Source organism: Chelonia mydas, chromosome 5 (genome assembly GCF_015237465.2).
Source record: "Chelonia mydas isolate rCheMyd1 chromosome 5, rCheMyd1.pri.v2, whole genome shotgun sequence".
NCBI classification, from domain to species: Eukaryota; Metazoa; Chordata; order Testudines; family Cheloniidae; genus Chelonia; species Chelonia mydas.
The window spans coordinates 87,032,265-87,048,125 of NC_051245.2; the positions used below are offsets into that span (position 1 = coordinate 87,032,265).

At 45.9% G+C, this 15,861-nt stretch overlaps 1 protein-coding gene across 13 annotated transcripts in view; it reads left to right on the top strand.

Moving 5' to 3' along the window:
* Nucleotides 1–15,861, top strand: part of FANCC (FA complementation group C) — a 153,267-nt gene that overhangs the window by 108,466 nt on the left and 28,940 nt on the right. For 9 of the 13 annotated variants that reach the window (XR_006291032.1, XM_043547094.1, XM_043547099.1 and 6 more), the window contains 3 exons: nt 5,763–5,906; nt 6,009–6,026; nt 8,342–8,394. The exons of 1 other annotated variant lie outside the window; for it this stretch is intronic. Coding sequence is in view for 11 of the 12 variants with exons in the window: in XM_043547094.1 (XP_043403029.1) it covers nt 5,763–5,906; nt 6,009–6,026; nt 8,342–8,394 (215 nt within the window). In the remaining variant the exon portion in view is untranslated. The remainder of the gene's footprint in view (nt 1–5,762; nt 5,907–6,008; nt 6,027–8,341; nt 8,395–15,861) is intronic. 3 more of the 13 variants (XM_043547096.1, XM_037901717.2, XM_043547091.1) reach the window with 2 other exon arrangements.

Below are 15,861 nucleotides of genomic sequence, written 5' to 3' on the forward strand. Positions count from 1 at the left end.
ATAGTAAAATACAAGAGCTCATGGAAGACCTCCCTGAGCATAAACGTCCTCAACTCAACGCCATTATCAACGAGGGTCAGTTAATAGCCTGCACAACGCTGCAAGCCTCAATGAATGTAGCGGACAACCACAACAGCTGTGGTTATGAGAAGAATCCCAAAAGAACTACAGCTAAAAGTGGAGGACCTCCCCTTCGATAGGGATCAACTATTCTCGTCTCAAACAGATGATGTCCTCTATACCACGAAGGCCTCCCGAATGACGCTGCGTACACTAGGCATACACCCACCGCCTGACAAACGCCCTCACTGTACACCATACCAGAGGTCACGAGACACCTCGTTTAACCGTCAACAACCACAATACTTCACTCAGAACAAACCCATACAACGGGCTCAGAGATGACAAGCTCCACAGAACCAGGCCTCGTCCACCCGTCCATCTACATCTAAGCCACAATTTTGAAGTCTTGGTTGAGGGTATGCATGACCTCCTCACACCTCTAGCGCCAACAGATACCCCATCCCAAAATTGTGGTCACCGCCTAAGCCCATTTTACCATGCTGCGATAACCACAGATCAATCGATTTTTGGAGATCATACAATCTGGTTACACCATTCCTTTCACAGTCACCCCCGCTCCATTCCCCCCTTCCCTGTCCCTCTTCAGAGACCCCTCTCACGAGCACCTCCTGCAACAGGAAGTAGGCCGCCTCCTACTGCTGGGTGCTGTACAACCAGTACCACATCAATACCGAGGGAGGGGTTTTTATTCCAAATATTTCCTGAGAGAGAAGAAAGAAGGGGGATTGAGACCAATCTTAGATCTCCAAAAACTCAAAAGGTTCATACACAACCACAGGTTCAAAATGGCCACTCTGGCCACAATAATCCCAGCACTAAATGTGGGGGACTGGTTTACAGCCCTCTACCTCCAAGATGCGTACTTCCCTATTACAATACATCCTGCCCACAGACAGTTCCTGAGGTTCACGGTTGGACACAACCACAGCCAATACAGGGTCCTTCCCTTCAGACTGTCCACTGCTCCCCGCGTATTCTCAGAAATGCTTGTGGTAGTAGCAGCACATTTTCGACACAAAGGAGTCATAATCTTCCCCTATTTAGATGATTGCCTACTCAAGGGTGCCAACTGACAAGAGACGGCAGGCATGCTAAAGACCACAATAGACCTGTTTCACCAGCTAGGTCTACAGATAAATGAAAAGAAATCCACTCTGGGACCAACCCAGCAATTGGAGTTTATTGGAGCCGACCTAAACTCCATACAAGCCAAGGCAATATTGCCAAACCACAGATTCACTACATTGACCAATCTTATTTTCACGGTGACCATCAGCCCACAAATTTCAGTGAAGACATGTCTTTAGATTCTGGGACATATGGCAGCTACGACTTTCGTAGTAAAGTATGCCAGACTCCGTGTGCGCTGTCTGCAGCACCAGTTGAGCACGGTCTATGCATCCAGCAAACACTCTCTGAACAGACGTGTGACACTGCCACCAAGGGTTATCCTCTCTCTACAATGGTGGACACAGCCAGGGAATGTATGCTCCGGGATTCCCTTTCAACAAGACCCCCTCATCAGTGAGTATTCCAGCAGATTCTTCCCTGATAGGTTGGGGCGTCCACTTATACCACAATGTACACGGCAAGTGGTCTGCGACGGAAACCCGACTACACATCAATCTCCTGGAACTCCGCATGGTACACAATGCATACCAACACTTCCTCCCACTCATACGAGAAACCTCAATCTCTATTCTCACCGACAATGTGGCATGCATGTTTTACATCAATCGCCAAGGAGGAGCCAGGTCTCACTCGCTATGCGTAGAAGCCATGAATTTATGGAACTTCTGCATCTGCAACAGTATAAACATCACAGCATCAGACCTATCAGGGTGCCAAAACACTACAGTCGACAACCTCAGCAGGCACGTCTCACAGGAACATGTGTGGGAAATCCATGACCGTGTTCTCGACACAATATTCCAAAAATGGGGTCACCCAGTAATCGACCTTTTCACCTCAGCCACAAATCACAAATGTCCCCTATTTTGCTCCAAGGCAGGCCTGGCACCGGGATCGTTAGGGGATACCTTCCTCATCCCGTGAAACACGTCACTCATGTACGCCTTCCCACCGATCCCACTGATCCCACTGGTCATCTGCAAGAAATGTCTTGACAGCGCATACGTCATTCTCATTGTCCCCACATGGCCCAGACAGACTTGATTTCCATACCTCTCACATCTAGCAGTCTGTGCCCTACAACTGCTGCCTTTCCGGACGAACCTCCTGTCCCAGAACAAGGGCCTGACGCTCCATCCAGACCCAGTGAAACTCCATCTCAAAGCGTGGTTCCTCTCTGTTTCCAACATGGGGAATGGAACTGTTCAGAGAAAGTAAAACAGGTATTACTAAATAGCCATCGCCTCACCACTAAATATACTTACCGCCACAAGTGGAGAAGATTCTCCCTTTGGTGTCAGAAAAAACAGCTGAACACGACCAAGGCGCCTCTATCTATGATCCTAGACTACCTACTAGAACTGAAGGAAACGGGGTTAGCCATAAGCTCTATTAAAGTACACCTCACTGCCATTACGGCCCTCCACGCACAGATAGAAGGGGCTTCAATATTCGCTCACCCAACTACACAGTGCTTTCTAGCAGGTATACAAAGCATGCACCCAGAAGTATGTCAACCTACGCCACCATGGGATCTCAATCTTGTGCTCAGATGTCTCACAAGACCACCCTTTGAGCCTCTAGCAACCTGCTCGCTCCTTCATATGTCAATGAAGGTCACCTTTCTAGTGGCAATCACGTCTGCCAGATGTGTCAGCGAAATAGGAGCATTGATGGCTGAACCACCGTACACTGTATTTACCAAAGACAAAATCATGTTACGTCCTCACCCAAAATTCTTGCCCACAGTGACTACAAATTTTCATATTAACCAAACCATACACTTACCTGCCTTCTATTCCAAGCCACATAATGACTCCCAAGAAGCAACGTTGCACATGCTAGATGTCAGATGGGCTGTATCCTTTTACTTGGGCACAACTAAACCATTTCATAAGTCACCAAGACTATTTGTCTCTACAGCAGAGCACTCCAAGGGCTCTACAGTATTGACCCAGAGACTCTCTACCTGTATTCAAACTTGCTACCACCTGCATCACAAAGAACCCCCCCGTGGGCATCAGATCTCACTCAACACGAGCCATGGCAACATTGACTGCATTCTTGAACAATGTCCCCTTAATATATATTTGTAGAGCTGCAACCAGGACATTGGAGCACACTTTGCACAGCATTATGCTGTCACCCAAGGCCTTGTCTCAGACTCTATCGTTGGCCTTACAGTGCTCTCATCACATACTTATACATAACTCCGAACCCCTATTGCCCCTGGTGGGGTACTGCTCTACAAGCACCTAGAGTGGACTACACACAGGGACACCACTCGAAGAAGAAGAAGTTACTCACCTTGTGCAGTAACGATGGTTCTTCGAGATGCGTCCCCCTGTGGGTGCTCCACTACCCACCCGCCTTCCCTCTACTTCGGAGTTCACACAGCCGAGCTCTGCAGTAGAGAAGGAACGGAGGGGACAGTTGGGGGAGTGCACGCTACAGGAGGTGCCAACGGCTGCATGAGACTTCTCCCGTGCGCGCCCTTTCCCTGACCGAGTACTGCTGCGAGGAAATCTCCGATCTCCAGCGCAGGGACGCACCGACACCTAGAGTGGAGCACCCACAGGGGGACACATCTTGAAGAAGCATCGTTACTGCACAAGATGGGTAACAACTTCTTCTTCGAGTTCTGGTCCCTATGTGTATTCCACTGTGGGTACACATGTTCTCCATGTGCCCGGAGCTGAAGCATTTTGAAAGCAGTGTTGGCTGCTCTGCACATGTGTCCTGGCTCACCTTGTGTCTCCTACCAAGGAAATAAAGGACGGGGTGTACTGACTTCCTCTCTAGTTCCTTCTCACTGCTGCTTGGTCTGGATTGGAACCCCCAACGTCCAAAGCTTAAACTTTCACACCTTTTGCAAGACTCCATTTTAGTTGCCTACAAGCATGGCTTCAAACTGTGTACTTGCCAAACTGGCAGTCCATGAACTCTCCTTTCTGGGCGTCTGCGTAAATGCTGAAAAAAATCTGTTCCCTCTATTACCACTCCTGCTGCGAGTTTTGCACGAGATTCAGTAGGATAGAGCACAAGTTATTCTCATTGTTCCCAACTGGCTCAGACGGTTTTGGTTCCCTAACCTCCTACACATGTCCCAGTCTCCTGGCTCAAGGGAACAGCAATATCAGGCATCGCAAACAATGGCTGCTTCATCCTGGAGTCTGTTTTTTGGATGGGCATCATTCTTACAGCAATTGTGTAAAGCTGAACAGAACATCCTTTCTAATAGTAGCAAGGATTCCAGTAGGAAATATTACCTAGCTAAGTGGAAACATTTCTCTGACTGGGCACATCAAAGACCTATTTCTCCAGAAGACACAGATACTCCTTTCATTCTGGACTACATTCTTTCCTTGAAGACAGCAGCTTTGTCCAATGGTTTCTAAAGGCTCACTTGACAGCAATCAGTGCATATCATTTGTCTTCACAGGGCTACTCGATCTTTGCCCACCCTCTGACTAGCAGATTCTAGAAAGGCCTGATCAGAACCTTTCTACCTACTCCTCAATGGGACTTGAACCTTGTTCTCTCAGTACTCACTAAGACTCCTTTTGAACCATTAGCTTCTTGGCCTATGTCTCTCCTATCCATGAAGGTTGTATTCCTGGTAGCCATCGCCTCAGCCAAGAGGGTTGGTGAGCTTGGGGCATTGATGGCAAATCCTTCTAGCACTATATTTCTTAAGAACGACGTTTCATTATGTTTACACCCTAAATTCACCCCCAGAGTAGTCTCTGAGTTTCACCTGAACCAGTCTATCCACTAAGAAGTACTGTGTTCTTCCCAAAGCCTCACGCATCTTCAGAAGAAAGAAGGCCCTATTCCATCGATGTTCGGCGAGCCATAGTCTTTTACCTGCAGAGAATGAAAATATTCAGGAAATCTCCTAAACCAGTGTTTCTCAATGACTGGTCTGTGGACTGGTGCCAGTCCCTGAAATTTCCCTGACACACTTTAGGAAGGCAGCAAGCTGGTCCCTGGTATTAAAAAGTGCGAAACACTGCCCTAGACTATTTGTCATCATAGCAGAGAGGCTCAGGGGTCAGGCTATATCCTCCCAAAGAATCTTGAAATGGATCTTGGGCTGTATCTTGCTCTGCTGGCAGCTGTCTAATCTTCCCCCTCCTTATGGGGTAAGAGCTCAAGCAACATCTATGGCATCGCTTCAAGATGTGCCTCTGCTTGATATTTGTAAGGCAGCTGCGTAGAGCTCAATCCACATATTGGCTAAATACATACCTTGGTACAGGAGTCCTCCACTGATGCATCTTTTGAAACAGCGGTCCTTTGTTCGGCTCTGCCATCTGTGATCGTGCATCGTACCTCCTATATGAATACTGTTTATCAATCAACAACAGTGGAATGTACACAAGGACCACAACTCAAAGAGAAAGAGAAAGCTACTTATCTTACAGTAAGTAGAGGTTCTTTGAAATGTATGATCCCTATCTGTATTCCACTATCTTCTCTTCTTTGGGTCTTCTCTGATTCTTGATGGAGAGACGATCAGTTTGTCCCACCCTTTATCGCCTCAGTTGGAGGGGCAAGGTGAGCCAGGGTGCATGTGCGGACCAATGGACGCTGCTTTCCAAATTCTCCAGCTCCAGGCAGATGGAGCACGTGTGTGTCCACAGTGGAATACAGATAGGGACCACACATCTCAAAGAACCTCCAGTCAGGTAAGGTAAATAACTTTCTTTGCCAGTAGCCAGTATTGGCTTTGTTTCCTTATACTCCCCCATCTGTCTGTATCCATCTACTGTCTCATGTCTTATCCTTAGATTGGAAAGCTCCTTGAGGTAAGGACCATCTTTTTGTTCTCTGTTTGTACAGTGCCTAGCACAATGAGATCTTGATCCATTACTACGATTCCTAGGGACCTTGATAATGCAAGTAATAAATAACAATAAGCCATGGGCTCTGGTAATGACTGTGCTATTTCACTGCACCCTGCCACTGAGTTGGATGGAAAAGTTCTGTTCCTTGCACAAAGCGCATGTAGTTGGGCTTTGCTCCAAGAATAGGATTTGGTCCTCCAGTATCCAGTGGCAGTGTAACCACTGTTGACGCCACAAGCAAGTAAATGGCTTATTTGGTTATATAGTCACTTTTCTACCACTGTACTACTATAGGCAGTGCACTAGCAACAGCTATAGTCAAGGCCCTGTGAGCTCTGTATCAAATTTGTCCTAAATTCTGCAGCAAGGGACCCAAGGCCTATGGAACTCAAGTACAGAAGGCTGGAAATTATGTCAATTTCAAATAAATTAAAATATGGATGTTTGTATTGAATTAAATATAAAAACTAATGATACAACCAGTATGCTATTCCTTGGGTTACTTAATTTAAAAAAATGATAAAAAATTGTATTTAACTCTAATTATATCTATGGTATAGAACGTGAAAGTATCATAAAGTGAAAATTTCATAAAACTTTTGTGGTGCTTGCCCTGAAACTTATGTAAAAATTGGTCTTTTTAAAAGCAAATGTACAAATGATGTTATTTTAAAAGATATACATGCTGTAGCTGAAAAAAATAAAATAAAACAAAGATGGTTACCCTAAAAAACTAAAAGGTATCAATATATTTTGTAAAGTACCTTAAAATAACAATATTTTCCTGTAAAAATCACATCCACCTAACTCGTCCACATAGTTTTCTTCCAAGCACTGGATGTTTGGAGACTTCAGCCTTGCAACAAGCCGCATGCTGTTTTTCACACATGCCTAAAAAGCCGGCTATGAATACTCTTGAACACTAGGTGGCATACGTTCAATATGACAACAAGACTACCGCTGTCTGACAGAAAAAATGAGTGTTAAAACATGAAAATGAGGTGCCACCTAATATTTCCAATATGGTAAAGATAGCTGGGAGAAACAAGGAGCTGGCCTTTTTAGAGCTTTCCTTGACAGTTTATACTAATGGTTATAATTATTTTTTTTTAAGGTTTATGTGTCTGGTAAACTCTCCATTTACCTATAAGCTGTTTTTTTTTTTTTTTTTTTTTTAAAAAAACACCTTTTTTTTAAGGTGCTAGATGCTTTTCAGCTTGAACTAGATGCACAGAATTTTAATTTAAACTGGTGCTTCAGGCACTTTGGGTAAGGGCCATGGCAGTAAATACCACGTGGAAACACTATTCCATCCCTGGATCCTGAAGTCTATAAAAAGCATTTTATTAGAAACTTTTTTTAAAAAAATGGAATTATTCTTCAGGACTTGCTTTCTTACCAAATCTTTAGGTGTTTTCTTTATCAAAAAATTATGTTTGTCACTCTTTTTTGTTTTATGAAAATTAAAATAAGGGTTTATGCAAGTGTTTATTTTGTTGCCACTGTTATGAGTGCTGTAAAAGAGCCTAAATCTTATAAGTGAAAAATATGGGTTTATTTTGGAGCTTACATCTACTAATATACCATCTCATTTAATAACTGCCATAAAATGTGATGGTCTTATGTGTGCTGTTATATAATGGCACAGAGAGGCTGAAAAAGTCACTAATTTAAAAACATATTTTTGGTCTCTAAGATGCAGTAAATGTTTTTAGGTAACATTAGAAATGCCAAGATACATAGAAGGGTATGGGATTATGAAAAAATGTGTCAGACCAAAGTGTATATTGTAGTTGCTGAACCACAGAGAAAAGAAGGCAAATTAATTTCTTGTCATTAGTTTTGTTGATGTAACCAGAACGTCAAAGTGCATCCAACAGGGCTAGTATACAGAGAAAAGGGAAAAAAAAGTTTGCTCATCTGCTCCTTTCTGTTGGCTGCAGGAGTTACATGCATAAAACCCCCTTTTCACCTGTCTGCCACCATTAATATTTTCTAGATACTTGTCATACACAGTTCTAGATCCCAGATCTGTACATTTATGACCTGTCTAGTCTGCCTAGTGTAACTGTCAGTCTCATGTCTTCCTTGTTGTTTTTAAGGAGTCTAATCCTGGGATGCTGAGCCCTTTACAGGGTTTGGTCCAAGATCTCTAGTTTAGTAACTGCAGTATAGTAGTGTCCACTGGTAATGCTGTACATTGTACAATGAAAGCTAACTGTGTATGAGTTGCATCTTAATTAGGGTCTAATTTTCTTCCATTTCTTTTTTGATAGCCACAAGCAGCATGCCACCCTGCCATCTTCATAATTGTTGATGAAATTTTCAAGTAAGTTTTGGTAACCTTTACAGTGAGGATTTTAAATGTTCAACTTTTAGACAGAATGTTGATATAAGGGTATATTGGTTATAAACAGAGGACTGTGAGTTCGGAATTGTGGGGCCTAACTGTGTCACTGTTTAGATACGTGATCTCTGATAAATTCTGTACCTTAGTTTACTGTTCTGTAAAATGAGTATAATACCTGTGTCATGTAGTATTGTGAAACCTAATGAATGTAGAGCACCTTCAGATCCTCATATAAAAGGCATTATGGCCTAGATCCACAAAGGTGACTCAGGCATGCTGATGAGAGAGGTGTATCTGAAGCCCTGCACCTCTCATAGAGTTAGGAACCTAAACCCAGGCTTCTATCTCTGCTTGCACTCCACAGTCAGGAACTCCTCTCCTAGAATTAGGTGGCTTAGCTGGCTAATCTGTTTTTTGCAAGAATGAGTTAGGTGCCTGCCTCACTCCACACAAAATGGTGTGGGGCAGAGAAGAAGGAGGTGGTGGTGGCGGTGGTGCAGTTCAGTCAGCAGTTATAGCACTCATCCAGGATGTGGGAGACTTGGGTTCAATTTCCCCCTCTGCCTGATTCTGAGAGTGGATTTGAACAGCAGTCTCTCAGCTCTCAGGAGAGTGCCCATACTACTGGGTGATGGGATATTCTGACATGGGTCTCCCTCAGTCTCCTGCTGAAGCTGGTCCACTATGTATAAACAGAGGCATTTTGTCAGAAAGTGAGAGAATGTCTCTCTGGCCTGGTGGTTGGGGCACCCACCTGAGAGGTAGGAGACCCAGGGTCCAGTCTCCCGTCTCCCTGCTCCAGTGACTCTTCTATAACTATTTAGACATAGTGGAACAGCTTCAACAGGAGAGACTGAGGGAGCCCCACATAAAAATATCCCATAGTCTGTGGTTAGAGCACTCTCCTGAGAGTTGGGAGACCCCTGTTCAGATCCTTTCTCAGAACCAGGCAGAAGTGGGAATTGAACCAGGGTCTCCCACATCCTTGGTGAGTGCTCTAACAACTGGACTAAAAGTTATAAGGTGGGCAGCGGTAGCACCACTACCTGCTGCTGCCACATTTTGAATGGGGCATGATCCGGTTAGGGGTAGTCTGAGTATGCCTACAGGAGAGGGCCGTGGAAGTGAGACAGGCATTTTTCCATCTGTCGTCCCCTGATTTGTGGTTCACGCTAGGGCATGGATGGGAAATAGGTGTCCAGATGCCTAGAATGAGGCAGCAGTGCACTTGTCCAGAAGCACAAATTTAGGAGCCTAAGGAATGTCTATAATGGAAATTTAGGTTCTGAGTGAGTTTAGGCTCCTACAGTGTTGGGCGGCAGCCACATGGGCCTTCTGTGGATTGCAGTGATGCCTTAAACTGGGATTTAGGTGCATAAATCTGTGCTTTAGGCATCTAAGTCCCTTTGGGGATCTGGGCCCAAGAACTATTGTTGATACAGCTGACTAGATTATACTTTGGTCCTCAAAACTGAATTTGTTTTATATTTCAAGACAAACTTGTGGTTGAAAGACAGTATGTTAAAAATGTAAATACTCAATTATTGTACTGTTGGCAGTGTAAAGACTTGAGGATTAACTAATATATTTGCCCCTGTTGATAAGACATCGCACAAGTCTGCTGGCTATCTTCAGCTATGACAATGAATCTGATCTTTGTATTAGTAAGGTATTGAACAACCAGTAGATAAGGAATGTGTGTTTTTCAGTGCATTAAAAATAACCTGAAGCATTATACACAATTCGCCACATGGGGGCTTCCAATTCTTTGTAGTGGGTTTTCAGTGTTTTCTTTTTTTCTTGACTATCACTTGCACTCATTTATTTATATCATTCCTTTAAAAAGGCAAATAGGCTGTTTCACACTGATGAAGTAGCAGTTTTAAATACGTGATGGTATATTTAGTGTAAACCAGACATTTATGAGCCACAGCTCATCAAATGTTCTCCTTCATAAGGAAAAGCAGCTTTTAGGGATATATCTGTTTCCTGGGAATTGCATTAGATTGGATTTACAGCTCAGATGTGAGGTGTTCACTGGCGTAGGATTTTCTTTTCTCAATCACAGAATCTTAAAGTTGACCTGTCCTCGGGAAGGGCGAAAGTTTCTTTCACAATTATTTAAATGTCGAGGGATCTCCTTGGTGGTAGTTATAGAACATCTCTGATTGATGAGTTCCCTGATTAAGATGCAGGTGAGATGCTATTTCATATACATTTGGGAATCACTTAGTTTTCAGTGGTTTGATGTCTCAGAATAATAGAAATTGTAATCAGGGACCTGTGGGTTCTGTGGTATATACTGGACCTAAATTCTGCAACAAGGGTCTCAATTTCTGTGGCATAAAATTTCGCAGCAAATTTAAATTCCTTTTTACAGCATGCAATATGTGTCTGACGACATCTGTCATCAGATGTCACCAGTGTGGTGCTCTGCTCTATCCAATGTTGATAACAGTCGGCTGCATGCATATGTGTTCTCCCTGTATGCAGGAGTGGCAGGTTTGTGTAATTTTTGGTGGTGCCCAGAACAGGTCCAAGTCCCGCCCCTCCCGACACCTACCTTGTAAGCCAATATACAGTAACGCCTCACTTAAAGTCGTCCTGGTTAACGTTGTTTTGTTGTTATGTTGCTGATCAATTAGGGCAATGGTTCTCAAACTTGTTTTTTCGCGGACCACTTGAAAATAGCTGCAGGTCTTGACGGACCACTTAATGATCTTTCCAAATGTTGTTTGTGCCATTAGCTAACTATTGTAAAGCGCTTTGGATAAAAGTGCTATATTAATAATAATAAACGTTTTTTTCTTCTACACATAAAAGCACACAACTCATATTTTAATATCGGTAGTCTTAACCTTTCTAATGTGATGGATGTGCCCTCTCTCCCCCACCGGGGCTGCCCCCAAGCTGGGGCTGGGAAGGAGTGTGGGGGGGTCTCTCCCTCTCTCCTCCACCGCAGAAGCCCCCAAGCTGGGGCTGGGAATGAGGGGGGTCTCTGCCCCGCCACAGCAGCCACAGAGCTGAGGCTGGGAAGGAGGGCTGTCTCTCTCTGGCAGCTGCAGCCCTGGAGCTCGGGAAAGACACCTCTTTCTCTGGCCGCTGCAGCTCTGCACATCCCAAATTACCCCAACCCCCTCTTCTCACACCACTGCCCCCTCCCACTTCCTCCCTATTCCCCCCAAGTCCACCACCTGACCTTACATGTGCATCTTCTCCAGGGTCCAGGCACCTAATTAGTGGAGCCACGCCTGCGCGGCTCCACTAATTAGGTGGGTGGCCCTTCATTCTGTCATGTGCAGCCCCTCAGGTGCGCACCTTAGAGGGAACTATCCACGGACCACCTGAATGGAGCTCACGGACCACAGTTTGAGAACCTCTGAATTAGAGAACATGATCTTTTAAAGTAGCACAATTCTCCCTTATAACGTTGTTTGGCAGCTGCCTGCTTTGTCTACCACTTACAGAAAGCTAGCTGGTGGGGGGCTTGGAACCGGGGTGGGCGGGCAGCCCCCCTATCAGCTCCCCTAAGTTCCCTGTGTGGCAGCTGCCCAGCAAGCTGTCAATTGCTGGGCAGTTCAGGGTCCCTCCCCACACTGCTGTGTGCTGCTCCAGCCCTCTGCCTTGGCACTGCTCCCGTGAACCTCCGGCTTGCTGTGCGGGGTGGGGGGAGGAGGACAGTGGGGTGCTGATGTCAGGGTGTCCCCTTCCTCCGCTCCTGCCCCCCATCTCCACAGAACAGTGGGGGGACACGACAGGGCTCAGGACCGAGGGAGCTTGCTGGCAGCAGCTGCTGTCTCAACTTGCTGATCTAATTAAAAAGGCAATATACTTAGAGTGGGGTCAGCCAACTTAAATGGGCAATGCTTCTCTCTCTCTCTCTCTCTCACAGACACACACACACTGTGTGTGTGTGTGTCTGTCTCTCTGCCATTCTGTCTCCCCTCCGTCCATTCGTGCTGCCTTGTAGAGTGTAAGGCTACATTAGCAATAATGTGTTAACCCTTGAGAGCTCAGCAGAGTGCTAGTTCATCATTTAGCAGTAAGGCATTTCCCTGACTCCACCACCTCAACCAAGTTTCACAATCATCTTTGCTGTGTACAGTATTAAATTGTTTGTTTAAAACTTATACTGTGTATATGTATTAAAATATAGTCTTTCATCTGGCAAAAAAAAAAATTCACTGGAACCTAACCCCCCCCCACCCTTACATTAATTCTTATGGGGAAATTGGATTCGCTTAACATCATTTTGTTTAAAGTAGCATTTTTCAGGAACATAACTATAACGTTAAGTGAGGAGTTACTGTATATTTTAAAAAATAATGTAAAAGTGTGAGGGCTCTGGGGTGGGGCTGGTGATGAGGGGTTTGGGATGTGGGAGGGGCTCAGGCAGAGGGTTGGGGTGCAGGGATCAGGGCTGTGGGGTGGGGCTGGGGATGAGGGGTGCAGCGGTGTGGGAGGAGACTCAGGGCTAGGGCAGAGGGTTGGGGTGAGGGCTCTGGGCTGGTGATTAGGAGTTTGAGGTGCAGGCAGGCCAGAGAGGAGGACTCCTCCCAGCCCTCTCCCCGCCGGCAGCAGCAGGTTCCAGGGGACGGGCTCCCCTCTTCCCCCTTGCACCACACTCACCTCATACCACTGCCAGTGTGCATGCTCCTAGAGCCCCTGTGATGGGTGCAAGGGCGGAGACTGCCATCACATGTGTGCCTCCTCTCCTGCTGCTGCCCCTCACTGCAGCCTCACTGGGGGTGAGGCCGCCCCTTGTCCAGCATGGAGAAGGAGCAGTGACTGCTGGCAGGGCAGCCCCCTGTGCTGGTGAAGGGTCCTGCTGGAAAAGGGAAGGGTCTGAAGCGGAAGGGCAGGGGCAGAGTCAGCCTGCCCTGGCACTAGTGGCAGGGGGGCATTAGGACCTTGCGGCAGCAGTTGATGCCGGGAGCCAGCAGAGCTGAGGCAGCATGGAGCTGTAGGGACATTCTGGGGCCAGGGGAGGCGCGTGGGGGGAGCAAGTGGGGACCGGGGGACACTCAGGTGAGGTGCGTGGGGGCAGCAGGTGGGAATGGGGGAGAGACCCAGACCCACACATTGGTGGAGCCTGGGCACCAAGGGCCCATACAATTCACCACCCCGCCTGTGTGCTGTCCCAGCGCTGCACAGATAGCTTGCACAGCAGATCTCGAGCAAACCCAATGACCACAGGCTCCGATAAGGTACGAAGGCACCCAGCCAGGTTTATTGCCAAATGAAACGCAGTCTCTAGCTCCCTAGATCAGATGTCTACAGTTCTGCTAGTACATATGTGCTCCCTGACAATGGACCGGCTCAGTCAGTGATGGGATTTACCACTGCCCCCTAGGCCAGACAGAGACACCTCCTTGGGGTGCATTCTTATACACAAGTACAAACAAGTTACACATCACTCTGATGTATTGAGGTACAACCCCTCTACATGTTAGGATGCCGCCTCTCACCTGGTACATGTTGGTTTGAACAAAACAACTTTATCCATCGTATCCTTTTGACCCTGTCTTTGGGATACGTCAGCATCTGTGTGGAATGTACTAGTATCAGAATGTTCTTGGTACCATCCTTGCACATGTTTATATCTCTAGTGTCCAGTACCTTTTAGGTATGTGTGTTTTTGCAACATCAGCCCTCTCCTTGCCAGACTATGTGCAGGACCTGTCTCTTGCTCACAGCTTAACTTTGCTTTATGTTAACGAAGTCTTGACCATTACTTTAGTTCAGGCATTATGCCTCATACCGGGCCTCTGATACAAGGGTTTATGCTTCAGGGCCTCATCTTACTGGGGGTGCGGTGGGGGGGTGGAGGTGGGGAATAGGAAACCCTTAAAGAAAGTTTAAATATACATTCCCTTGTGATTTTGTTTGTGAATATGCTGTAAAACCAGTGGGATTGTCTAGAATTTATTTTGAACTGTGGAACTCCTTGCCAGAGGATGTTGTGCAGGCCAAGACTATAACAGGGTTAAAAAAAAACTAGATAAATTCATGGAGGATAGTCCATCAATGGCTATTAGCCAGGATGGGCAGAGATGGTGTCTCTAGCCTCTGTTTGCCAGAAGCTGGGAATGCGCAACAGGGGATGGATTACTTGATGATTACCTGTTCTGTTCATTCCCTCTGGGGCACATGGCATTGCTCTCTACACCAACATTCCACACAAAGATGGACTACAAGCAATCAGGAACAGTATCCCTGATAATGTCACAGCAAAACTGGTGGCTGAACTTTGTGACTTTGTCCTCACCCACAACTATTTCAAATTTGGTAACAATGTATACCTTCAAGTCAGCGGCACTACTATGGGTATCTGCATGGCCCCATGCCAACATTTTTATGGCTGACTTAGAACAATGCTTCCTCAGCTCTCGTCCCCTAACGCCCCTACTCTACTTTCGCTACATTGATGACATCTTCATCATCTGGACCCATGGAAAAGAAGCCCTTGAGGAATTCCTCCATGATTTCAACAATTTCCATCCCACCATCAACTTCAGCCTGGACCAGTCCACACAAGAGATCCACTTCCTGGACACTACAGTGCTAATAAGCAATGGTCACGTAAACACCACCCTATACCGGAAACCTACTGACCACTAGACTTACCTACATGCCTCCAGCTTTCATCCAGACCACACCACACGATCCATTGTCTGCAGCCAAGCTCTAAGATACAACCACATTTGCTCCAACCCCTCAGACAGAGACAAACACCTACAAGATCTCTATCAAGCGTTCTTACAACTACAATACCCACCTGCTGAAGTGAAGAAACAGATTGACCGAACCAGAAGAGTACCCAGAAGTCACCTTCTACAGGACAGGCCCAACAAAGAAATAACAGAACGCCACTAGCCATCACCTTCAGCCCCCAACTAAAACCTCTCCAGCGCATCATAAAGGATCTCCTAATTCAGAAACATGGGTGAGTGCTACACCCGAATCCTCAGGTGCTGCGTACAAGAGCATGGTTCATCAGTGATTAAATGCACAGGAGGTTCACTGTTCATTCTGGACTGCCATTGTTCTCCTTAATAGTAGAAAACCTTCCACAAGAGTGGCTTACCTTAGTAACTGGAAACGCTTGTTCATATGGGCCTCACATGATATGTCACTTTGATTCAAACAATTCTGGACTAGCTCTTACATCTTAAGGAGTCAGGTCAAGCCCTCAGCTCCATTAGAGTACATCTGGCTGCTATCTCAGTGTATCACTTGTGAATCAAGGGTAGAACTGTTTTTACTAATCCTATCATGACTAGATAGTTTGTTCCCTATGGAACAAATGGATTCAGGGTCCATTGCCAACTTGGGATTTAAATTTAGTGTTGTCTATTCTTATGGGACCTCCATTTCACCCTTTAGCTTCCTGCTCACTTTTGCACCTCTCAATCAAGATGGCTTTCATAGTGCCTGTCACCTCCT